Source organism: Moschus berezovskii, chromosome 6 (genome assembly GCF_049115385.1).
Source record: "Moschus berezovskii isolate FMDL1 chromosome 6, NW_MosBer_1.0, whole genome shotgun sequence".
NCBI classification, from domain to species: domain Eukaryota; kingdom Metazoa; phylum Chordata; class Mammalia; order Artiodactyla; family Moschidae; genus Moschus; species Moschus berezovskii.
Window position 1 is genome coordinate 107,227,473 of NC_142465.1, and position 25,365 is coordinate 107,252,837.

Consider the following 25,365-nt stretch of genomic DNA (forward strand, 5'->3'; position numbering starts at 1 on the left):
TCGACTTCCGGATGCGTACTTCCTGTGCGCCCAGCTCCGGTCCGCCGTGCGCTGCGGGGAGGATTTAGAAGGGAGCGCACTTCCGGTGCCCTTTCTCCCGCAAGCACCTGGGGCCCGGACCCTCGTGTGAAGGGTGCCATCCCTAAGCGGGAGCGCGGTAGAGACGGGCTGGCACCCCCTTCTTACCACTGGCGCCGCCGGCCTCAGGACCGAACATGGCCCAGAACTTGAAGGACTTAGCGGGCCGGCTGCCCTCCGGGCCCCGGGGCATGGGCACGGCGCTGAAGCTACTGCTGGGGGCCGGCGCCGTGGCCTACGGCATCCGCGAATCGGTGTTCACCGGTGAGCAACCTGCGCCCACTCTCCGGACTCCCGCCAACCTTCCCTGGATCCCTTCCCAGCCCCGCCGGGGCCCCGCGCTCACCCAGCCCCTCACCCCGCCCCACCAGAAGCTGGCACGTACTCTGAGCCCGGCCTGGACTGACCCCCACCCCTCTCCCTGCAGTGGAAGGAGGACACAGAGCCATTTTCTTTAACCGGATCGGAGGCGTGCAGCAGGATACCATTCTGGCCGAGGGCCTTCACTTCAGGTAATGGCGGGCAGAGCTGACTGACCCTGACCCTTCACCCTTGAACGTCGACCCACCAGTACCCGTAGTAAGACTTACAGCGAGATTCAACACTGCCCTTTCCCCTTCTCACCCCATCTCCCCGAACAGCGGTGCTGCCCAAATCTCCAGCAGCACATACTGTTGTTTTCCGAAGGGAGAAGATAATTTCTCCTTGACCGTGGTCATTAAGAGGAGGAGAAGGCCAAGAAACACGTGGTGAAGGAAAACCGGGCAGAACTAGTGAAATCGCAGCTTCCTAACCCCTATCCCTGTTCCCTCCCCTCCAGGATCCCCTGGTTCCAGTACCCCATCATCTATGACATTCGGGCCAGACCCCGAAAAATTTCCTCCCCAACAGGCTCCAAAGGTAGGTCTGGGCACTGGGGCGTCCCTGACAGTAAACACGGGAGCCTGGTCAGAGACTGGGGAAGATGGTATTGTCAGATCTCTTGGACTTTGGATTCCACTTCTGCAAACAAGGTGTAATAAAAGCACCTGCTCCAGGGATTAAAGCAGTACATTCTAGACATGCTGTGCATTAGCTCCTTTTCAACTATTCCTCCCCCTAATGTAAACTCAGTAAGAGCATTGTTTGTCTTTTGTCTTATTCACTACCTAGGTCAAAGCCTCGCTTTAAAACCTTTCTTTAACTGTTTGATTTATTAATCTACTGGTACATTCTGTTCTGGGGAAACTTGGTCCCACTCTTCACCTGTTCTCTAGGGCACTTATTCCCTCCTAGACCACTCACAGATGTTGTGCCTTTGAGATTCCCCAGATCAACCCTTACACAAACAGACACACACACACAATGAGGCAAGTAGCTCACCTGTAATGCACTTTTTTGCATTATCTTCAGTGAAGGTTTCTTAAATTCCCAAAACCCTAGGCCTTAAAAATGATTGACAAATAGTCTTTGTTCTCAAGTTCTTACTGTCTAGTTCAGGAGACCGGTGGTAACGATACAGTGTAACAACTTTCAGTGAAGCGTCAAGAAAAAAAAGTCAGCTTTTCTGGAGGAGGGGCCGTGGGTAGAGAAGATCTGACCATGGACAAGTGTGCACTTGGCCTGTGCTGAGTCACCTCTCGTCAGCCTCCTCACTCTCCTCCACCCAAGGCCGTTCTGGGCCACAGGGCACTGCCCTAGGTAGCCAGGGAGTCGCACACAGGAGAAAATGCCTGGGGAGGGCAGCTTGCCGAGAGGCCAGGTGAGCCCCCAGTAGCCTCGCCCAGCCACTGCTGACCTCTTTCTTAGACCTGCAGATGGTGAACATATCCCTGCGGGTGCTGTCCCGACCCAATGCCATGGAGCTGCCCAGCATGTACCAGCGCCTGGGGCTGGACTACGAGGAGCGAGTGTTGCCGTCCATTGTCAACGAGGTGCTCAAGAGCGTGGTGGCCAAGTTCAACGCCTCCCAGCTGATCACCCAGCGGGCCCAGGTCTGACTCCAGCTCCCCTTCTCTCCCATAGCATCAGCATTTCCCTCCGAAGCCCCGCAGACAGGCTTTTAGGAAAAGCAGCCCATTAGGAAAGGACTGTAACCTGAGGTCCCATCCACCTAAAAAGCCGTGCTGATGGCCAGTGTGGGGAACGAGGGCTGGGCCTGGTTAATGTCAGGCAGGGAGGGAGAACCGTGGTCTAGACCCACACAGACGGTTTTGGAAAGAGTGGAGCTTAAGAGTCCGTGTGACCAACGCCTCTCCAGCTCGGCGGGCCCAGTGAGGAACTCGGAGAGCATCAGTGTGCCCCTGCGGTGTTCCGGAGATCTGGGATTCCCGTGGTCATGGCAGCACGCCTTTCTTTCAGTTCACTGGCCCCTTCAACGCCCCTCTCCCGTCCGCCCCCGCCCCCCAGGTGTCCTTGCTGATCCGACGGGAGCTGACAGAGAGGGCCAAGGACTTCAGCCTCATCTTGGACGACGTAGCCATCACCGAGCTGAGCTTTAGCCGCGAGTACACGGCTGCTGTGGAAGCCAAACAAGTGGGTGAGTTAGGCGAGGGCGTCAGAGGAAGCAGGCAGGGGCGACAGGGTTCCCGCCGCCTCGCATCACCGTGACCCCGATTCTCTCCCGCCACAGCCCAGCAGGAGGCTCAGCGCGCCCAGTTCCTGGTGGAGAAGGCAAAGCAGGAACAGCGGCAGAAGATCGTGCAGGCGGAGGGTGAGGCCGAGGCGGCGCGGATGATATCCTTCCGCAGAAGCGCTCCCTGCACAGCTCCGGCGCACGCCGCTCCTCATCCTCCCCTGTAGGCTGGCTGATGAGACTTAAGGCGAATGCGACCCGTGCCCTTCGACCCCTGGGGCGGGATTCCAAGTGGGATCTGAGAGCTTAGTGGGGCACCCGAGGGCTGGTTCCCTGCCATGAGTCAGATCAACAGCAGGCTGGCCTCGCCTCCACGTCCGCTGCTGCCTCCAGTTCCCGGCAGCTGCCTGCAGGGAGGCCGATAGGTGGGGCTGGGCACGAGCCACTTGAGCGCAACCTTGGATCTGACAGCCCAGGGGAGGGCCGAGTGGAGGGAGTAGGCAGGACCGGGCGGATTGAGATCTGGCCTCGTGTGGCCCCTTAACTGCATCCTGCTCACTTGGGAGAGGCTCTGAGCAAGAACCCAGGTTATATCAAGCTGCGCAAGATCCGGGCAGCCCAGAACATCTCCAAGACGGTGAGTGTGCACACACTGAAGGGAGGGAAGTAGAATCTTCCTTGTTCAGATTTCTGTTCATATTGGCTTGTCTGATACTCTTCCTCTCATCAAAAATTACTCCCCTGGGCTCCCCTGACCTTCTGTTCATGCTTCCTGTAGACCTAACCCATCACCGTTACTCATTGCTTTGGATCCCTGAGTGAGCACAGAAACCAGGGTGCTCATCCCAGCATCCCTGTTCTAAACCCCCAGGTGTTCCGTCAGTGGTTATTGAATTGCAGGGGTAGGAATCAAGGTCTTTTTTGCCTGATGCAAACGTTTGTCTCGTTTCCTGCCCTGTAGATCGCCACCTCACAGAATCGTATCTATCTCACTGCTGACAACCTCGTGCTCAACCTACAGGATGAAAGTTTCACCCGGTGAGAGACAGGGCCTTCACCTGGGTCGTCCACACAGATCAGGGGCTGGAGTCTGGCTGCTCAGGTTCTAGAACCTGTTACTAGTCTACTCATATGACCCTGGAAAACATCATTTCTCTGGATCAAAGTTAGAAAAGTGGTTGGTTGATAATTCCGACCTTGAGGCGCAGAGGATTGATTTTATGAGATCAAATAGGATTGTTCGTGTAAAAAGCGCTTTAATTGTAAAGTTCCCTTTCACTGAAAAACAGTGAAAGATGATATTCAGTCCTTGTCCTGGGGAGCTGCTCTGGGGCACCGAAGCATGCTAGGAAGGCAGAGGTGAGACCTGGCAATGGCTGAGGGAGCAAGTCTCTTCCTTCCCAGAGCCTGAGACTCCGGCTTCCACAGGCTTGTCTTTTTCTCTTTGGAGGGCAGAAGCGGTTAGAGCTGGGTGGGGCCTGAAACTTGTCAGTCACATGTACCTTTGTTTTGTCTTTCTGTGTTTCCTGTTCATGTGGTGACCTGGTGTCCTCAGGGGAAGGTAAGTAGTGGACAAACCTTGTGGGGTTTATCTCCCAGTACCTGCCTTTCCCCCACCAGCTCCCCTTTCTCACCTTCCCACCCACACACCCGTGGCTGGGGAGGAGGGGGTGGCCTGAGATGCTGTGCCTCTCACAGGTGTGTTCCCTAATCATGTCACGGTCTGTCTCATTTCCACAGTGACAGTCTCATCAAGGGTAAGAAATGAGCCTGGTTGACCAAGAACTCTGCCTCCAGGGAGGAAGTGGATCTGTTTCTGCCCTGGTGTTTGAGGAATCACCTTGGGACCCACCCCATCCCCACCCCACCATCATGAGAAGGTCCTTCTCCATCGCTCCTCCCAACCCTTCTGATGAACAAAGACTGACCATTTCTGGGGCAATGACTTTTCTCCCTGTGTTGGCCAGGGGTTTGGGGACAGTGTGATTTCTCAGTGATTTGCTACGGTGTTGATTCCTCCCTCGTGATCCGGAGGCGATAACCACCACCCCAGGAATTCTCAATAAATTTTTATTACTGAAGCTGAAGTCAAAGCCTCCCGGTGTTCGAGTGCGACCTGAGTGCTGCCGGGAAGGCAGGCATGGGGAAGCAAACATGCGCACGCGCACACCGCGCACTCCCGGGTCCTTCTCCGTCTCTGCCAGCAGGGGGCGCGAGGACGCCTGCGGGGGCAGGTCGGGAGAGCCAGGCCAGCTGCTCTCACCCTGTAAGCCCGCAACGCAGAGCCGGATCCAAAACAGGACCAGGGTAGGAACCGCGGAACTTGGGGTCTGGGCCCAGCTGCACTCCCCGCCCCGCCCTCCTAAACCGCATCTCCCCTTTGTTTACCAACATCTCCTTTTCTAAGGCCGGAGCAGCTGTGGCTTTGCTGAGCTAGACCAAAAATCTGATGATCCCAACCGGAGCTGCTTCCTTGGTAACAAGGCTCCACGGAACTATGGGGAGACCACTTGAGCTCACCAGAGGGCTTACGTGCTCAAACCCCCCGCCCTGCGGATCATGTCACCTACCCAGGCTGCCTGCACTTCTCAGCCAGGGCTTGCCCTCTGGAGGTGGGCTTCACTCCCACAGCTCTGTCCCCACCCCGCAGACCTGGCGCCTCCTCCCTCCTCGATGCTGCCCACTGAGCGAGCAGAGAAAGGAGCCCACTCGCTGTGCCCACGTGCCACCTCACCCGTGTCCCATCCTTGTATTAAGGGAGACAGGGAAGGGTGGGAACCGGAGGATGGCCGGCATCTGGGGCGGAAGTGTTTGCAGAAGTCGGGAAGGTCCTGGTGACGGGACCTGCTTCGTGACTTCCGAAGAAATTATATTAACTGCCCCCTGCTCACTGTCATGAAAGGGACAGGAAGACAAAGCCCTAAAGAGCTGGGAGCTCGAGGGGAGAGGGGAATGAGCCAGAGTCCGGTCCACGCTTTCATTTCCTTCATATCCCCGAGGCAGGAAGGGGATGAAGGTGCCCAGAGAACCAGCCGGTGTGTCCAGATCCCCTGGGGCTCTGAGGCAGCCATTTTGATTCCTCCTATTGTTTCCCTTTCTTAGTGACTTCCCCCATCTTCCCAAGGGTAAAGGTCAGAGGTTGCTGATCCGGAGGCCTCTGTAGTCTTCAGGCCTCCCTGAAGGTCACTGCCGAGGGCACCAGCCGGGGGCCATCTTTACCAGACAGTGTTAGGAGCTTCACCATTAGACCATCCAACACTGTGCTGGAAGATGGACCCAGAGCCGGTCACAGACATCCAGGCTGGAGCTGGCCAGTCTCTCCAGGGACTCTGGCCGCGGTCCAGCTGAGGTCTCTTGAAGGTCTACCAGCCAATCGTAAACTCCAGGTCAGCTGTGGGTCCTAGATCCTCCAGATGACAAGTCCCACTGGGTTGGGGGAGGGGCTGGGGCCATTGTGTCCCTCTGTGGGCAGCCAGCCAGCCAAGAGCCACCTCTCTTGAGGCACCCTCCGCTCAAGAAGAGGGGGCCTCCAGGGCTGGGGGAGGGGGTTAGGTTTGGGATTGGGGACGCCAGCAGCTGTGTGCAGGAAGCCCCTGAGGCGGTGGACGTCGTTGGCACTGAGACAGGGGCCTCCATCATTACCCGGCAGTATTAGAGACTCCCAACCAGCACCCAAACACTGCTGGGTAAGACGGGGGCCCCCACCCCGCCACCCATCCAGAGCCAGTCCTAGGCCCAGGCCCCCATCCCCCACCACCCGCGTCCCTGGGGACACTTCCGGGTGAGCCTGCAGTGGCCACCAGCCCCACCCTGGGTTGTTGATCCACTGAGGCCCGAGCAGAACTTCAGAAGCCCCCTGACCATCTCTTCTCCACCCAGAGCCCCTTCCCCACCACCCGCAAAGCCAGTCTCTGCGCCAAACACCAGCTCCCCGCCCTCAAACCCCCTCAGCAATTCCTAACCTGGCCCCAGGACCCCCCTCCCAGTGCCCTTTACCTGTCACCAGGCCGCCTGGCCCCCAGAGAGCATGGGCCATGGAGAGTGACGGGAATCAAGGCCCAGGATTCAAGGCCTCGGAGCCGCCCTGGCCTCCACTCTTCCTTCTTCCTTCTCTCCTGCCGGGCAGCGCAGGCTCCTCACCTGGGCCCCGCCCGCCGCCCCTGCGCACAGGTGTGTCCGCCTGCTATAGGCTGCACCCCACTGCCTTAACCCCTTCCCTCCCAGTGCCAGCCACAGGCGCCTCCTCCGAGGCCTAGTCACCCCACCGGAGGCCCCCAGCCTTTGCCGCAGTCTCTCCTCTGCTACCTGCCTCCTTGGATCCGGGGCCCAGGCCAGGGAGGCCTTCTCACCAGAGGAACAAAGGACAGGGCTGCCTTTGAGCCCCTTTGCCTTCCTCCTTGGGCCTCGCCCCACAGCTGCTCCTGCCTGCCCCCCCCCACAACCGCCAGTCCTTTCCCCTGAGTCCTCTGCCAGAGATCCTGAGGTCAGAAGGGACTCAACTTGGCAGGGACTGAGTTCGACCCCCGCCAGGAACATCTCCGAGGGGCACCTCTCTGTCCTCACCCTTAGTGTTGGGGCCCCTGCCAAGAGTCCTGAGTTCCTGGCCAGGAACCTCTGCACCGACCCAGCCAGTTGGAGTTCTGAGGGCTTCTGCAGCTCTGGCCACAGTCCCCCGCTCCACTCTTCAGAAGGACCAGGCACCTCACCAGGCAGAGCTACCCCTGGACCCACCTCGAAAGCCCAGGAGAAGCCGAGTCCCAGCCTCCGGCAATTAGCCCAGGGCGGTTCAAGGGGTGGGACCTGCCTTTCTTTGTGCAGCTCAGCTGTGATGAAAGGGTTGCTGGGAGAGGGGCCCTGAGGCCCACAGGTGATGCTCCACCCTCGCACCCCCTGGAGGGTGACGGCTCCAGGGAGCTGAGCCTGCCGAGTTGCCCAATCCCAGCTCTCTGCCTCCACCCTTGTTTGTGTGCCTGCTAAGTTGCTTCAGTGGCGTCCCACTCTTTTGTCGCCCGCCAGGCCTCTCTGTCCATGAGATTCTCCAGGCAAAAATACTGGAGTGGGTTGCCATGCCCTCCTCCAGGAGATCTTCCAGACCCAGGGATCGAACCCAAGTCATCTCTTATGTCTCCTGCACTGGCAGGTGGGTTCTTTACCACCTGGGAAGCCCACCTTTGTTTGCTTCCTTCTTAATTCTTGTCTACTTATTCTCTGTTTGTGGACTGTATCTGGGTCTGCCTTTCCCACTATTCTCAATTTCACAATGACAGGAACAATCATATCCAGCATCTCATCCCACCACTGCTCCAGTGCTGGGGACATGGGGACACTCAATACAGAAAGTGTCCACTGAGCAAATGACCACCCAGTCTCAGCCGGCCCAGCGGCAGGGAACCGGGCCTTATCGAGTGGGGCGCTCTCAGGTTCAACTCCCCAGGAGACCAGCACTTTCAGTCAACATAAAGCCTTAACATGAAGCAGGAATCATTGTTGTCCACTGTGGACACACAGAAAGTGATCAAAAATAAAACTAGGGAAACCCGGTGGCTCAGCGGTGAAGAATCCACTGGCCAATGCAATGGACACAGGTTTGATCCCTGGACCAGGAAAATCCTACATGCCACGGGACAACTAAGCCCATGTGCCACAACTACTGAGCCTGTGCTCTAGAGCCCAGGAGCTGAAATTACTGAGCTCACATTATGCAACTGCTGAAGCCCAAACGCTTTAGGGCCCATGTCCCACAACAAGACTGTCACAACGAGAAGCCAACACACCGCAACTGGAGAGTAACCCCCACTCACCACAACTAGAGAAAACCCCTAGCAGCGGTGAAGACCCAGCACAACCAGATAGCAAATAAACACATTATTTTAAAAAGGAAGACTGACCAAGAGCCTAAAGGTAGCAGTGGCCCCAGGAAGGGAGGAGCCAGGCAGTCCTGAGAGCACCAGGTGTCCAGAGGGCAGGGACGGCAGGCAGGTTGGCTCTGGGCCTGTGCTAAATGGCCTTGATCCATCTTCTTAGCTCTTGAACCCAGAAGTCAGGCCAGAGAATATGGCTGTGTCCCCCTCGGGGTGACCCCGGCTGCGTTTCCAGGAATGCAGGCTCTGGGGCCCAACGGCCTGAGTTAAAATCTTGGTTTCACTGCTCAACAGTCCTGTGGCCTCGAGCAAGTTATTTACTCTCTCCGTGTCTGTTTGTCCCACTGTAAAATCGGAATGATACAGGTACTTCGGTTCAATACTTTGAGTCTTGGTTTTGTTCTTTTTTGGGGGGAGTCTTGTTTTTTACGTTTTTTTTGGCCACACCACGTGACCTGTAGGATCTTAGTTCCCTGACCAGGGATCTAACCTGTACCTCTTGCACTAGAAGCTCGGAGTCTTAACCACTGGACCACCAGGGAAGTCCACAATGCTTTTAGTCTCTTAAACCACACCTGACACACGGCAAGAGTGTAATGAATTGGGATTTCCCCGGTTGTCCAGTGGTTAAGACTTCATACTTCTATGGCAAGGGGCCCAGGTTCCATCCCTGGTCGAGGGTGTAGATCTCACTTGCTGCAATTAAGAGTTCACCTGATGCAACTAAAGATGCTTCATGCTGCAACTAAGACCTGGAGCAATCCAATAATACAACGTGTTAAAAAAAAAGTGTGATGAATTATTGTTGCCAGTTATATCATCATCCCTGATCTCAGTGATCTTCACAACCACCCTGGCAGGATCACCCTCCACTTTAAAGAAAGGGAAGAGACAGCCAGACCTGGCCCCTGCTCACACTCGCCTGTTAGACTGGGAAGGCTCCCTGCCTGCCTCCCCCTCCCGCCAGGCACACAGAGTTAGAGACCCACACACAGTGACCTAGAGGCTTTATTTACAAGAGGAGAAAGGCCTGGCCCCACCTGGGGCCTTGCTGGGCTATATACAGGATCCCAGGAGAGGGAGGTGGGGACACGGCCATTTAAATTACAATAGAATGGGGGGGGGGGTGTTGCTCCAAGGTTCAGGCTGTGGGTCATCCACTGGAGGCCTCTGCAGAGACGGGGCTGAGGCTGCAATGGGAAGGGAGAAAAGGATAAGGCAGGGTTGGACCTGGAGTGGGGGACAAGACACAGGTCTGGTGGGGTTGGGAAGGCAGGGTGAGGCCACAGCCGCCCCCTCTATCCTGGGCAGAAAGACCAGCTGGGATGCCCCAGGGATAGGCCAGGAAAGGGCCGTACCGTGGCCGCCCCAGGACGGGCCCGGCTCACTTCCTCTTCAGGGAGCCCTTGTTCTTCTCCTTATCCGCTGACCGCTGTTTCTTCACCTTCTCCTCCTTCTTGTTCTTACTGTGAACATTCTCATACACGTCCTCCTTGTGTCTGCAGGGCAGGGCCAGCGGGTCAGGAGACAGCGGTAGGGTTCCCCAGCACCAGCCTGGGGTGACATGGGGTCACCCCATCTCACAGGTGAGCAAACTGAGGCCAGGAAAGCGAGGACACCAGCCCTGACAGCGTCCTGACACTAGACTATAAGCTCCTAGGGGCACAGGCTCCATCTCACACATCAGTATACTCAGCCCAGGCCCCGCGTGGAAGGGCACTCAGGAGACACTTGTGAATACAGGTGGTAAGAACCAAGCTTATACTTGAACCCGAACCTCCCTGGAAAGGAACGTCGGGCTAGGCAGGGGCCACTCACTTAGAGGAGGTGCGGGAGGCCTTGGCGTGGGCGTTCTTCATGGCTGGCGGGTAGGTGATGTTCCCGTATTCCGATTCCCGGCCCTTCTGGGACTGCGGGGAGAGGTGTGGTGGGAGGTCGGTGGTCCCAGCAGCACCCCATGACGCCCACTGGCCCCCTCAGCCCAGCCAGGCCCCTGCTCTGCCCGCACCTGCATGACCTCCAACTTCTTCTTGGTGGTCTCGATGAACTGGGCGATGGCCACGTAGATGAACTTGTACTGCGCCTCCGTCTGCACCATGCCCGAGCGCTGGGCCCGCACCATCTGGATGGTCTTCTGGATGTCGATGTCACAGTCCAGGCCTGGCCGAGAGGGCAGCCGGATGTCAGGCCCCGAGCGGAGGCGGAGGCAGGGGGCTGCTCGCCCACCAGTCCCAGCGTCCGCCACCGGTCACCCTCACCCTTGGTGGAGATGCTCTCCATGAGCATGTCGATGACAATGATGGTGCCCGTGCGGCCGATGCCGGCGCTGGGGAGAGAAGGGGCGCGTGAGAGGCCCAGCCCGCATAGGCCGGGAACCAGGAGCCGGCAGGGGCGGGGCTTAGGGAAAGGGCAGTGGTACAAGATGCAGGAACCTGGCTGGGTCAGTGCGGTGGGGGTGCGGCAGGCAGGGCAGGGGTTTGCCCTACTCTGCACCCATGCTCATCCCTCCAGCCAAGGGATTTGGGGGGAGAGCCTTGCACTCAAGTGCTAAGACGCTGCTCCCCGATGCCCATCCCAGTCCTTCTTCCCAGCCCCACCGCCTGCTTCCACTTTTCTCTCTTATGCCCACCACCCCAGGAGACCTGGGACCCCATTCCCCCTGTCCTGCCTACTACCCTGGCACCCTGGCCTCCCGGGCCCTCTCCCACAGCCTTGGCCCGAGCCAGGCTGCCCTCCTCGCATGAGGACCATCTTTCTGCAAGGCTGCATCTCCCTTTTTCTTCAGATCCTGACAGCGGGATGAGGACAGTTCCCCCGCCAGCGGGCCACGAGGCCACTGGGCTCAGGAGACTTGGGGGAGCCACTAACAGGAGGTCTCCCCCCTCCCCACCCTCTGCCGCCACCCCCTGGGCACACAGACCCCAGCAGCCTCAAAACCCAACAGAGACCCCAGTTTCACCTCCACCACTAGGCCAGTCAGGCCGATGCCCCAAGTCGCACTGTCTAATTTCAAACCCAGATTGTTAAAAATAACACCCTCTCACCCACTTCCTTCCTGTAACGTCTAAATTAAGGCCATGGGGATTTCAAGAAGGTGGGGGGGAGCAGCCACGGGCAGCGGGGTCATTCTTGGTGATGGGCCTGTCCCTGGAGGTAGAGTCCCTGAGATGGCACATGGGGGGTACCTCCAGGCTCAGCCCACCCAGCCCTGCCCCAGGACACACGAGTTGGTGGGCAGAAGGAGGAAGTCCTGGTCCTCAGAGCCTGGGTCACATGGAGGTAGCAGGAAGGGAAGGGAAGGAGACAGATCCCTGTCCACCCCCACGGGAGATATAAGAACATGAACGACCCCCCTTCTGGAGCATTTACTGTCCTCCAGACACAGTGAGAGGGTCTCACGTTCACCACAGCCCCATGAAACACTGAGTTTACAGATAAGGAACCTGAGGATCAGAGATGTGAAGTCATTTGTCTGGGAGATCACACAGCCAGGGAGCAGAGGAGCTGGAATTTACAGAAGCTACATCTGTCCAGCAACCCCTGCCTACCCCCTCCCCTCCTCCCAGGCCAGGCAGCCTGCTGGGGCCCCTGCTGCTCACTGCTCCCTCAGCTCCCCAGCTTAGCAGGGCCTCCCAAACATGAACATGGGGAGCTTCGGTGGACCTAGTGGTCCATGAGCCGAGGGGCTGAGCTAGGGGCACTGGCAGGAAGGGAGAAATAGGAGCAGCATGAAGAGGCCTCAGCCCCCCTCCCCCTCACTGTTGCAGATGGTAAAAAGAAGAGTTGGGGAGCCACACCAACCCGAGGGAGAAACACTGTGGGTAGGCATGTGTGAAAAAACAGTAGTGACCAGGACCTGGGGCTACCGTGAGCCCTGCTCCAGGTTCCCCGCAAGGACCAGCAGTGTCCTGACAAGAGCCTTGACCTATTTCCTCATTTGCACATGGCAGGTTGAACTAGACTGGACCGAACGCTACATCTCTACAGAGACTCCCCAAGCCAGGCATGGGCCAAGCCATGAGCCTGGTTCAAGCTAAGTTCCACCCATGGGTCTGGAAGCCATCAGGGAACCCAGAAGAGGTGGGGGGCCTGGGAGGATTTAAATGCATTCACGTGTAACTTGCTTACAACAGTGCAGGGCTCTTGGCAGTACTCCCTTGCCAGCTACTACTTGGATTGTTATCACCAATATCATCTTCATCACTCACCTGCAATGCACGATGATGGGCCCTGCATGAGGCAGACTCTCCTGCCGCTGGTTGATCTGGTCCAGGAAGCTGAGAACACCCCCAGGCTCGCTGGGGACCCCATGATCAGGCCAACTCAGGTACTGGTAGTGCCAAATCTCCCGAATCAGGTTCCCCTGGGTGGAGAACGTAGGGTCAGGGTGCCCTGCTCCCCCGCGTGGCTCCGTCCTACCCAACCCAGGAAAGCAAACGCGAGCAGGGGCCCCAGCCTGGGGCAGGGGCAGGGGACACTCACATTTTCCAGCGGGGAGACCTGTAAGTTTCGGAGTTTATACTCAGCTGTGTCGTGTTCCCCGCAATTGGTTACAGTGTAGGGTCCGTAAACACGCTGACTGCCCACTTCTGGCCAGTATGGAACACATTTGTTCTGCAAAGAGAGGGTGGAGGGGGGAAGTGAGGCTCAGAGGCAGGGCCTGAGCACCCGGTGCTGGCCCCACGGCATCTGATGGATGAATGGGTGAACTGGCCGACAGTCGGAGGCTTAGGTCTTGGCTCAGCGTGCTCCAGGTGGTGAGATCTGACCAGCCGCTCAACAAGTCATTCCAGTACAGGCCTCGCACCTGAAGCCGCACCAACCAGGCTGGAGTTACAGACACAAGTAAGACACAGCCCGGTGCGCCAGTGCCTCCAGGAGCTCACAGAGAGAAGGGTGAGCCAGGGAGCTGAGCCACTGAGGAGCCCGGGGTAAGGGGGTGCAGGCAGAGACTAACTCTTCCTCTAGGTAATGGAGGAAATCAGGGATGGCTTCACAGAGGAGGGAGCATGTGAGCTGGATCTTTAAAAAAATGAGGAGTCTGTCGGGCAGAGATAGGGAGGAAAGAGGAAGTCACTTCCTAGGAGAAATGAGCTCCTGCAGAGGCACAGAAACCTGAAGGAGCCTGGCAGGTCGGAGGGCTGGAGGGCAGCCACCAGGCCTGAGTACCAAGTCCTCAGGGTACAGCCTGACGCAGAGGTCACACGCCTCTGCATAGGTCACAGCCACTCCAGGGCGGAGAGTGCCGTGCGAGGGGGCAGCCTGCCTGTGGGGTGACGGTTTGGGGCGGACTCCAGAGACAGTAATGAGGCTGAGAGGAGAGGAAGGGCTACTACCCCGAGGGGGACAGGTTGGCATGGGGCGGGGGGACTCTTAAGGGATGGAGGCCTCTGGAAATCTGGGTCTGGTAGTCAGGAGAGTCCTGGGTGGGAAGCAGAGACCCGGGAGTCATCGTGTACTCAGACTTCTTCCTCAGTTCCCCAAGGAGGTTGGGCCCTTGCCCTCTGAGGTGCCCCTAGGTGTCTCTCCAGCTTAATGGCGGTGGAGCAGTCCTGGGGGTGGGGGCGGCGCGAGGCTCAGCCTACCCGGCCCTTCTCCACCTCCCGGGTGGTCATGACAATGACGCGGGTGTTCTCCTGCCACACCATCTGCCAGAAGTCGTTGACCGTGGCCTCCAGGCAGCCCTGGCTGGCGATGTAGGTCTTAGTGTTCTCATCAGGGCCTAGCAGCTGGTTCTGGGCAGAGTGCAGAGACGAGCAGGGCTGTGAGCCCCTCACCCAGCCACCCACTCACCCATGGCAACAGCTCTGGCTTCACCCGATGTCTCTGGCCCCAGCATCCCCAGGATCCGGGGTCCATTTCCCGCCCCCACCCCACCATGACCGGTGAGCGCACCGACCTTCACGTAGTTGGCGTTAATGTAGTCAGACCCAGGGATGTTACTGTCACGTCCCTGCAGGACCACTCGACTGTGGTCAACTGGGAGCGGGCAGAAAGGAAGCAAGAAGGGCCTGGGTCAGAAACCCTTCTTGAGCTCCCAGGCCATCCTTGCCCAGAAGCCCTGTGGGCAGGCTGGGGTGGGGGACCCACATGGGTTGCGGGATCTCAACCCATGTGGGCTGGAGGTTTCAGAGGAAGAAGGGGTGGGGTGGGGTATGAGGTGATCCTCTGGGACCTGGAGGCAGGGGCGACGCCCTTGTGGGTGGGGGCCCCTCACAGAGCTGGGGAAGGAGACCGTCTGAGATGAGGGGAGGTCAGCTAGGGGAGAGGCATCTCCTGGGTGAATGGACGCTGCCTGCGTTGGGGGCGGGATGGAGGTGCCCAGGGTGCTCACACGGAAGGATGTTCTTGTAACGGTTCTTGCTCTTGTTTTCTGGCCGCTGCCCTTCCAGCCGCTGGTGCAAGTTTTTCACCTCCTGCTTCTGCAGACTCTGTGGGACAAGTCGGGGAAATGGAGCCTCAGGCCCGGGAGAGGGGCAACCACGGGTGGAGAGGTCGTGGGGCAGACTAACGTGAGGATGGGGAGCGAGGGGACGGGGTCTGTCTGGGACCCCACGCCCTTCACCCTGCTGGTCCCATCACAAACCTCAAACTCCTCCCAGAAGCCAGCCTTGGCTGTCTGCTCCGACTCCTGCTTCTTGTTCAGTTCCAAAACCCGGTTCTCAATGTCAGCCGCGTTCACCCTCGTGGCATAGTATGGCTGGGGTGGGGGGGAGGCCAGAAGTCAGCCGCTTCTAGAGCTCAGAGGCTCAGGGAATGGGAGGAGGCAGCCAGGCCCACCCCTCACCTGCCGCAGGTAGACGAAAGCGCCGGAGGCCTCCTCGATCCCCGTCCTCTTGAAATGCTCCACCAGGTCTGTGAGGCTGTCGAAGGTCTCCGAACCCCCCACTGTGTAGCGTCCACCCTGAGGGGCACCAAGTCAGTCCATCTCAGTCTCCCTGTCTGGACCTCCAGGCTCGGACCAAAGCCCAGGCTGCCCCTCCCCACGGGCAAGGCTGTGGGCACAGAGGGGACCCCAGCGGGGTGCCTCCCTGGTGCCCAGAGGCCTTACCTCACACATGACTTTGATATGGGTGACTCTGAGCGGGGAGCCAGGGCCAGCCTTGGGCTGGTCGCTGAGCACGGACAGTACAAAATCTCCAGGCTGGCTGAGGCTCTCACGCACAAGAAAGGTCCAGGGCTCCCCCTTGGCCTGCAGCAAAGTCTCTGCCTGCCCTCCAGACATGTGGCCATGGTACCACCTAGGGAAGACAGCATCCGGGGAGGTGAGACTGAGGCCGGGGGCGGGCGCTGGGCAGACGCTCAGGGAGGGGGCAGGGAAATTGGGCACCTGCCATGTGCTGAACTGAGCTCTGCTACATGCTCTCAAATCCACCACTATGAGTAGGTCCGTCACTATCACAGAAACATGAGAGGTAGGTACTACCCATTCTGCAGATGAGGAAACTGAGGCTGGGCAATTGCACACTGGCCCAAGGACCTGACTGATAAGTGGCAAGCCTCAGGACTTCTAAGCAAGCCCAACTCTGAAAGTTTAAGACACAGGCCGAAAGGCAGCCACATCCAGAATGTTCAGAGGGGAGAAACCCAGGAAGGGTCTCCATGAAAGACAGGGCTAGGCAAGGGAAGCAGAAATGCAGACGGAGGCCAAACCACAGACAGAGATGAGGTTGGGAGGGGAGGTGGGGAGAAGTCCCCCTGGGGGTCGGGAAGGTGGACAAGCCCAAGCGGTGAATAGTGGTTTAGGGGCTTTGGGGTGCCCCAGGTGATGTCACCAAAGTGCTGCTGGGGTTCGGTGTTGGGGGGAGGCTTGAGGGGCTCAGAGGGGCAGAAAGCAGAACTAGGACCTTTCCCCAAAACACACCCCCTTCCCAGGAGGAAACTGTAGCCCCGCAATGCCCAGCCCCACAGGAAACCACGTGATGGAAAAAACACAAAACTCCTTCTGGGGAGAGAGTGAGAAGTGAGGTTGTGAGGTTTCCTCAGCCCAGGGACAGGGGAAGGGGGGCATTTTCCAACCGCAGGAATGGGGGGAAGGAGGGAGGGGGCCAGTCTGTCCCACCCCATCGTACTGCGGCCAGGAGGAGACTGCAGCTCAGAGACGTCCAGAGTCCCCAGCCCGGTGCGGCACCCCTGGACCACCAAATCCCACTGCTCAGGGATAGGCCAGGGCCCCCAAGCAGTGAGGAGGGGGCTAACCCTCTTCCCCCAGGCCCCACAGGATGAGGAAGTCTCCATGCAAATGTCAGGCTGACCACAGGCAAAGAGCTAGCCATTGAGGGGACAAATGCAAATTCCCCGCAGAGGAGGAGGGGCAGCTGGCACGGCCAAGAACCAGAGCAAACCAGAGCGGAGGTTGGGAGAAAGAGCCTTCCCCACAGGCTCCCAGGGTCAAAGGTGAATCTAGGCCTCCTGGCGTGGGGAACCAAAAGCCCCTCTTTAAGTCAGCTGCCCTGGTCTTGAGTCCCTCTGTCCCTGACCTCTTCCAGCCACAATTTGAACCCTGACCCCAGGCCCCAGGGAGTCCTCTCAGCTCCATCCCTCTTCCAGCTCCATCCTCAACCACCCCTGCATCAACTCATCCTCTGGCAGCAGCCAGTAGGCCAGACCCTGACTGTGAACAAGGAGGAGGCCAGGTCATGAAGAGCCCAAGAGGATCTGGGCAGAAAATCCCCATGAATGTGGCAGGTGGGGTGCAGGAAGAGGGTGAGAGGCAGTGAACACCAGGGAAGGACAGACACGGGCAAGGGCATCCAAATGCTTCCCTCCTAGGGGAGGTGGCTTCACCAGAAATGGATCCCTGGCTGCGTGTTCATGGAAAATAGGGTCTCCAGGGGTGGGTCTGGGGTCTTTACTCCAGCCTCATCCGGTTCTCCATCTCAACCAGTGACTTGAACAAAATATGGATGCAAGCTGGGAGGCATGCATCTCAGAAAGACCGAAAGCTGACAGAATCCAGGTTCAGAATCATTTCGACAATCGATGCACAAATATAGGACAAAGACAAGTTGGCTTGGCCCTTCGGAGTGTGCTAAAAAAAAGCCCCCATAACAACCCAGAGTTGTTCAGCTGCCCTTCCCCTAATTATAGGAGCTATCATGGAGACACAGCTGGAAAATGAGACACCCCCCAACCCGCCCATAAAATGCAGAGTTTCTGGGTCTGCCCACACTTTGGGGAGACCACCTGGGGAGTAGCCAGCCCAGTTCTGGGGACCATATCTTTGAAACCAGAAAGATGGGCGGGAAATGCTTAGAGTATTGTCCTGTGCCCAGCTACAAGGCCCCTGCACCCCTATGACACAGTTTTCAATGATGTGGGTCTGGTCAAGCGACTAGTCCCATGCTAGCCAGCCCCAGAGGGCAGACCCATTCTCAGGGGACACTGAGATGAGGCTACGTGTCCTCATACACACTGACCCCTACGCTCCTCCTCAACCATAGGAACCCGTGCTGGGGAAGAAACAGTTACAAGAGGTCAGATTCTGTCCCAGGCAAGAAGAGCTTTCTAACAACAGAGCCGGCCATTTGGGAGACACAGCCACGAGGAGAGGCCTCTCTGGCACTGGTAGGGCCTGGGGTGCGGGTGGACAGGGACCCTGGAGAAGGGCCAGGCGACCTTCTCTTGTTTCCTCGGGGTTGATGGAAAGGGGGCCCGCGGATCACATGGAGGGAAGCGGCCCAAGGCAGCGAGGCCAGCCCACCTCTCGGTGGGGTGGGCCAGGGAGCGAAGCCCCTCACCTCTCGCTGGTGGGGTCTGAGCAGTTCAGCGGGTACTTAAGGTGGATGATGGTGCCGTCTCGGTCCTGCAGAACGCCCTGCTGCTGCGTGTAGTACTCCACGAGCTCTGTCAGCGTCGCGAACTTCTCCCCTCCATACAGGTCGTAGAAGTCCCCAGAGTTCTGGATCCGAATATGAGTCACCTGGTCCCCGACCCTGCAGGGCACCCGGTGGTGGTAAGGCCAGTGGATGGGAGAGTGGAGGTTGGGTGGGGGTGGGGGGTGGGTGGGGGTCCCGGGCAGGGTTATGGTGGATACACCCAGGGGCCTGGGAAACGAAATGAGCAGCCAAGGGCTGACACCCCACCCCCGGCTGGAGCCGCGGGCCACCTACCTGACGGAGAGGGAGAAGTCACCCTGGTTCTTGCGGCTGGGCCGTGCCAGGAAGCTTCCGTGGACCCCTCGGCCCTTGAGCAGGGTCTCTGCATCCAGCCCACTGAGGTCTCGGTGAAACCACCTGGGGGCCGGGAGGGTGGTGAGGAGAGGCCCCAGGGCCCTGGGGCGCCCTGCCTCCTGCCTACCATGGGTGCCCGGCCCTTACCTCACCATCCTGGGGGTGCCCGGGGCGGGGAGGGGGTGAAGGCGTGCAGGCAACGGGGTGTGCCGCTGAGTCTGGGCAGGCGGGGGACACTGAGGCTAAGCTCTGGCAGCTCTCAGCGCCCAGGCCACCTCGCCACCCAGCTCGGTCCTGTCCTGCTTCTGGGGCTGCCACTCCACTGGCCTGGGGCAGCCAGCAGGGCGGGGACAGGAAGGGGCGCGGCCGACCCCTTGGGGGAACTCACTCACTTCTCGTTTTAGGGCAGAGCAGGGAGAAGCACGGGGTGGTGGTGGGGGTGGGGGCAGGACCCACTTCCCACACGCCTGCCATCGAAGGCCTGGGGAGGGTGGCCCTCCACACACGACCACCCGAATAAGGACACAAGTGAGCCTCCAGTGCCCCGGGCCAGCTCATGCTTGGTCCATGGGAACCCACACAGTCACGCGCCATCTCTTCCTGCTCCATGCAACCTCCCCTGGTCCAAACCAGTAATAATGGTGAGGGTGGCAACTATCATTAGCGGAGTCTGCCTAGACAACAGGCACTATGCTGGGCAGTATTTACCTGCCTTATCTGATATGTCCTCACGGTAGCCCTGTGAAGCAGGTACCTTCATCATTCCCATTTTCCAGACAAGAAACGGAAGAGCCCTGAGGCTCTGGGCGTGAAGGGAGCTCGCCCCGGGGCCAGACGGTCAGTAAATGGCAAACCAGAGTGCAAACCAGACAGCCTGGCTCCAAAGCTAGTGATTTTAGCTACTATATGCCAGGCCTCAGGGCTTCAGAGAACAGAATAAAAAGTTAAAGGACTTCCCTGGTGGTTCAGTGGTTAAGAATCTGCCTTGCAATGCAGGCAGGCATCACAGGTTCAATCACTGGGCAGAGAGCTAAGTAAGATCCCACATGCTGTGGAGCAAATGAGCCTGTGCTACAACTGAATCTGTGTACCGCAGTGGAAGATCCTGTGTACTGCAACTAAAACTGGACACAGCCAAGTAAATAAGTAAATTTTAAAAAAGAAAAAGTTAAAAAGGTTGGGGAGGGGGGCACTTCCCTAGGGGTCTGCTCCCAATGCAGGGGGCCCAGGTTTGATCTCTGGTCAGGTTCACTTTCACTTTTCACTTTCACACATTGGAGAGGGAAATGGCAACCCACTCCAGTGTTCTTGCCTGGAGAATCCCAGGGACTGGGGAGCCTGGTGGGCTGCCGTCTATAGGGTCACACAGAGTCGGACACGACTGAAGTGACTTAGCAGCAGCAGGGAACTAGATCCCACATGCTGCAACTAAGATTCGGTGCAGCCAAATAAATAAATAATTAAAAAAAAACAATGAACAGAGGTTGAGAGACTCTTCCACTCAGGCCAAAGTGGGAGGAGGCAGTTTCCTAACTGTTTAGGCTGGGCAGATGCCTCTTAGAGGGATAGAAACCCTCCCTCGACACACACATCTGAATAGGTGCCCTGGGACAGAGGGATGGACAAAATGACACTGGAGCAGCCCTGTCCAACTGGCACCTTCTCTGCTTCTTGTCCTCAGCCTTTGGGCCATCCACCATGCCCCAACCCTGCAGTCGGGTGAGAAGCAGAATGGGAAGCAGGTGGGGCCAGAGCCGCCAGCCCTATAGATGGATCCACCGGAGTCTGAACTGTAAGCTCTTGCTGGGGGGGTCTGGTCTGAATCCAACGGAGCTCAGGACTCTGACCAGGGGCCTGTCTCCTGGGCCGCAGCAGGGCACCCAGACACTGCTATGGCCTATTCTCAGGGTCTGTTCACTTGGGGAGGCCCTAAACACTAAAAGCTTGTGATAGTCCATCTAATTCCAAATACAAACATACCACCAAACCAAAGCAAGAGGAAAGAAGCCCAGTGCAAGATACACAAGAGGGGACCTCCCTGGGAGTCCATTGGTTAGGACTCTTCCACTACAGAGTGCAAGGGTTCGATCCCTGGTTGGGGAACTAAGATTCCACAAGCCCTGGGGCACAGCCAAAATTTAAAAAAAAAAAAAAGATACACAAGAAACCCTGTGAGTGGCTTCACTAGGGAAGGGACCAGAGCAGGTAGCTGGAGGAAAGGGCTGGGAGGGACCCTTCCTCCTCCCTCCTTCCACCTTTACTTTTTAAAATGTTTTTGTATTTATCACTTATTTAATTGGCTGCACCAAGTCTTAGTTGTGGCGTGCAGGATCTTTGAGTTTCGTTGCAGCCTGCAGGATCTTTAGTTGCTGCAGGTGGGATCTACTTCCCTGAGCAGGCATCTCTCCCAGGCCCCCTGCCTTGGGGGCCTGGAGTCTTAGCCACTGGGCCACCAGGGAAGTCCCTCCAGTCCACCTCTTTGCAGACTGAAGCACGGGCCTGTAGTCCCTTCATTAAACTAAGTGCACTGACTGGGAGATGGCAACTCCTGGGATAGCAGACCTGAGTGGTGTGCACACAGATGAAGCAAATGTCATGCTCAGTATTCAAGCACATCATGTATGCTATGCCTCAAAAAAGAAGGAAAAATAAATCACAAACTATCCAAGCCCAGTGAAAGTCTATTTCCTTATGTTGGCTACTTTACCATTTTTTGAATATCAATTCTCCGCCCTCCCCACCCCCAGAAAGGGTTTCTGGAGACCCTGCTTGGTCTGTTTATCTCATGGTCTAACACTGACTACCTCTATCTTAGACAGTAGCCCTGAAAGACTATGCACTCTCTCACAGCAGGGGGCAGGAAGAGAATGGATACCATCACCTCCACTAAGGGGGCCTCACCTCCAGCACAGGAGGTCCGCTGCTGGTCTGGCTCACCTCCACGTGGTTACAACTTAGCACCATGCCTCACACAGAGCAGGTGTCAAATGACCACATTCATCCAGACCCATGCACGTACATGGTCACAAGCCCAGGTCCAGTCCTACCCATGCACACCCTGCTTGTCACATACAGATGAGTACAAACACACACGCGCGCGCATGCACAAGCATCCACTTACACACACACAGTCCCACTAAAGGCAACCTCATCACCCACGTCCATCTACACACCGACATAGTCAGGTGCAAACACCCACACATGGACACAGCATCCCAACCACCCACAAAGTTTCAAGTTCCTACGTAGCACCCAACACCCCCTGTACTGTGGCCACAAGCCACTCTCCCTCTGGAGTTTTAATAAAGAAACTAACTAGGCACCCAGAAATTCCTGACCATGAAAAAGACAGGAATTTCTCTGAAGGGTGTCAAGTTAGAACACAGACAGACACTAGGAGGGTATGTACAGTCTCTACTGTCCTTGGCAGGAAAATAAATAAGAAGCACCACCCTTCCCTTGGCATAAGTGCTCTGGAGTTCACAGAGCGCTTGCACATGCTCACACACACACTCCCACTTGGGCCTCAGACATCCCTCAGGGCTCAGTGGTTGTGGCCCATGGTCTCAGCTGTCCCTCTGCAAATAGGATCTTCCCGGACCAGGGATCAAACCCATGTCCCCTGCTTTGGCCAGTGGATTCTTAACCGCTGGACCACCAGATCTAGGAATTATTTTCCCCATTTTTTTTTTAAAGGGAGGCAAACAGGCTCAAGGAAGCTGAGAGTTAAAAAAGTAAGGGCCTACTAACTCAGAAGAGAAAATTACTCACTTGGGAAGCAAGGAGATAAAGGCAGAGATGAAGATCAACAGGGATGCAGAAAGACAGGCAGTCTGGAAGAGCAAACAAAGTAATCTCTAGAAAGCTCTTGAAGTTCCCTGGGCCTTAGTATCCCTACCTGATAAATGGCTTTAACAATATTTCCCAAAAGCTGATATGAAGTAGGTTTTTAGTATGAACAGCTTTTATGTGACATTATTAATGTATATGCCAACCCTATTTAGTAGGTCCTGTTAGCCCAATTTTATTTTTATTTATTTTTGGCTGTGCTGGGTCTTCCCTGCTGCTTGTGGTCTTTCTCTAGTTGAGGTCCATGGGCTTCTCAGTGCTGTGGCTTCTCTTTTTGCAGAGGATGGGTTCTGGGGCTCAAAGGCTCAGTAGTTGTGGCCCAAGGGCTTAATTGCCTTTCAACGTGTGGAACCCAGACCAGGGATCAAACCCATGTCCCCTGCCTTGGCAGGTGGATTCTTAACCACTGGACCCCCAGGGAAGTCCATGTTAGCCCAACTTTAGAAACAAAAACAAAGGCTCAGAGAAGTAACTTGACCAAGGTCACAAGCTAGGAAGCGGGAAGGCAACAAACCAAGGCCATCTGACGAGTCCACTGTCCTTCCCACTGCACCACTCACTGCGGGAGGAGGAGGCAGGGCGGGGCATGGGCATAGCCCACGATGAGGCCGGGGTGGGGGGGCTCTCCTCACTCAGAGGCCCCTGGGGAGCTGGCACGGGACCCACGAGCGTAGTGCTGGCTGTGATCCGGGCCCTATGGCTGAGCTGAGCTGCTCTGAGAGGCTGGGACCCTTGGCAGAGGGTCTCACGGGGCCAGCCTGAGGAACCAAGGAAGGATTCTTTCTCAGGAAAGGACTTGCCAACCATCTGGCAGGAAAATGATGGAGGCAGGACCGTGGAAGGGATCGGGGACCAGAAGACCCAATGAGAACCTTGACAGCAGGGATCTCCTTGGCGGTACAGTGGTTAAGACTCCTTGCTCCCAGTGCAGGGGGCTCGGGTTCAACCTCTCATCAGGGAACTAGACCCCACATACCACAACTAATAAATAAATGTGTTTATATAAAAATAAATCTATCAATAAACAAATTATTTATAAATAAATAAATCTACCAATAAATCATTTGTTTACATATAAATCTATTAATAAGTAATTATAAATAAATCTATCAATAATTTATAAATAAATCTACCAATAAATAGTGTATTTCTAGATACATTAATAATTAATAAAAATAAAAATTTTAAATAAATTATTTTTTTAAAAAAGAACCTTGACATTGGGGCTGAAGGAGACAAGGGGTGCACTGAGGGAGGAAGGCACACCCCAAGAGCAGGTGTGAATGTAAGAAGCAAGAATTTACCGGACCTAGGGTGACCAACTACCAACTCATCAAGATGCCCAGCAGGCCCTCACTGTGGTATCCAAACTCCAGGAAGGCCCCACGTGACCCAGCCCTCCTCTGTCCTCACTGGCCAACTCTGCCCCCAGGCACCATCATTCAGTTTATTCCCACAGCAGGGCCTTTGCACTGGCCATTCTCTCTGCCAGCAGCACTGGAGCCTGATTCTTCCTCCTCATCCAGGTCTCAGCTCCTGCGTCACCGACTCAGGAAAGCGCTCCCTGGCCCCTCCAGCCAGTGATGCCACTGGCACCCCAGTCCCTTATTAGCATGTGAAGCTGGTTTATTTTCTGGGTAACACTTCTGAGACCCTGCAATTATCCTATTTAATGGGTTCCTTGGGCAGTCTGTCCTCTTCCACCCGCCTGAAGCTCCATGGAGGCAGGAACTGTGTCTCTCTTGTTTGCTACGATATTGGCAGCACCCTAAAAAGCACCTGGCACAACTTCCCTGGCAGTCCAGCGGTTAGGACCTCACCTTCCAATACCCCTGGTGTAGGTTCGCCTGTGACTGGGGAGCTAAGATCCCTCCCACATGTCTTGGGGCCAAAAAAGCAAAACATAAAACAGAAGCAATATTGTAACAAATTCAATAAAGACTTCAAAAATGGTCCACATTTTAAAAAATCTTTTTAAAAAATTTAAAAACTAAAAAGCACCAGCCTACAATAGATACTTAACAGTATCTGAATGAATTGATGCAGAGGAGTGAAGGGAAACTGAGGGAGATCAGGATGAAGGATTTGGGACATTTAGTGGGAATAGGGCATCTTTCTCAGGTCTGCCTTTCAGATGTGTAATGTTTCAGGTGACATTCAGCTCCCTAGGGGACGCGTCCTTAGCAGAAGACAGATGCAGGGGACCGGAGGGTGGAGAGAGAAATTTGGTGAGAATAAATATGCATCTGTCAGGGAGAAAGTACTAGAGAAGGGGGGGTGGGGCAGAGGGTCATGAACGAGGCTGGAGTTCTGGCATCTTGTAGGGAAAGTGATCCGGGGAGGGAGCAAGGGCAGGTCGCACTCATGGCCATGCACCTGTCAGGAGTGAGCTGGATCCCCGCCCCTCCCTCCCGAATGAACAGGAGCCCCCGTTACCCAGATGGAGCAAGGGACTTACCCATGGGACAGCATTTCCCCAAAGGGGTGGGGAGTCCCAGGCAGAAGGCACAGGGGGCGGGGTCGAGCCCCGTGGCGCAGCTGTGCAGGGGCCCAAGCCAGGTGAGGAAGAATGCTCAGAAACCAGCCACTTTCCTCTCGATGCTGCCCGCCAGGCCAGAGGCACCGCGGGGACAAGCCCCTGGACTAAATAACCCCGGAAAAGCGACAGGTGGGGCGGAGCTGGCCTCAGCAGCTGGCTTCTCCCTCCAGCCCCACTCGGCAGTCTAGCGCTAGCCCAGCACCGCCTGCCTGTTCCTCCGCCTCCCTCCCTGGGGAAGGGAGGAGCCACCTGGAACTCCACCTGGCCCGCCAGCCAACCGAGCCGCAGGAAGCTGGGTGCTGCGGGCAAAGC

General features: G+C 56.8%; 2 protein-coding genes and 1 non-coding gene across 4 annotated transcripts; 2 read left to right on the plus strand and 1 right to left on the minus strand.

Annotated features, from left to right (window-relative positions):
• The first annotated feature begins 64 nt into the window (after nucleotides 1-64).
• PHB2 (prohibitin 2) lies at nucleotides 65-4,719 on the plus strand. Its single transcript, XM_088837379.1, has 9 exons — nucleotides 65-342; nucleotides 506-590; nucleotides 899-978; nucleotides 1,867-2,051; nucleotides 2,467-2,596; nucleotides 2,690-2,793; nucleotides 3,192-3,269; nucleotides 3,594-4,193; nucleotides 4,373-4,719. Exons 1-8 carry the CDS (start codon nucleotides 216-218, stop codon nucleotides 3,672-3,674), a joined length of 870 nt encoding a protein of 289 aa, XP_088693505.1. The 5' UTR covers nucleotides 65-215; the 3' UTR covers nucleotides 3,675-4,193; nucleotides 4,373-4,719.
• LOC129537333 (small nucleolar RNA U89) lies at nucleotides 2,861-3,102 on the plus strand. The gene has a single exon (XR_008681997.1). It is a non-coding gene; the product is annotated as a small nucleolar RNA U89 (small nucleolar RNA).
• Nucleotides 4,720-9,483: 4,764 nt separating the features above from the next.
• On the minus strand, nucleotides 9,484-25,158 carry PTPN6 (protein tyrosine phosphatase non-receptor type 6). 2 transcript variants are annotated; one of them, XM_055395998.2, is made up of 16 exons: nucleotides 24,973-25,158; nucleotides 18,606-18,728; nucleotides 18,234-18,428; nucleotides 15,545-15,734; nucleotides 15,281-15,397; nucleotides 15,080-15,193; nucleotides 14,828-14,924; nucleotides 14,393-14,472; nucleotides 14,079-14,228; nucleotides 12,976-13,107; nucleotides 12,702-12,856; nucleotides 10,752-10,819; nucleotides 10,502-10,653; nucleotides 10,312-10,403; nucleotides 9,852-9,992; nucleotides 9,484-9,683 (listed from the first exon to the last, which is right to left on the minus strand). In XM_055395998.2, exons 1-15 carry the CDS (start codon nucleotides 24,984-24,986, stop codon nucleotides 9,878-9,880), a joined length of 1,794 nt encoding a protein of 597 aa, XP_055251973.1. In that variant the 5' UTR covers nucleotides 24,987-25,158; the 3' UTR covers nucleotides 9,484-9,683; nucleotides 9,852-9,877. The 2 variants fall into 2 exon arrangements, with proteins under 2 accessions (XP_055251973.1, XP_055251974.1); XM_055395999.2 differs by lacking the exon at nucleotides 24,973-25,158 and adding an exon at nucleotides 18,813-18,991.
• Nucleotides 25,159-25,365: the final 207 nt, after the last annotated feature.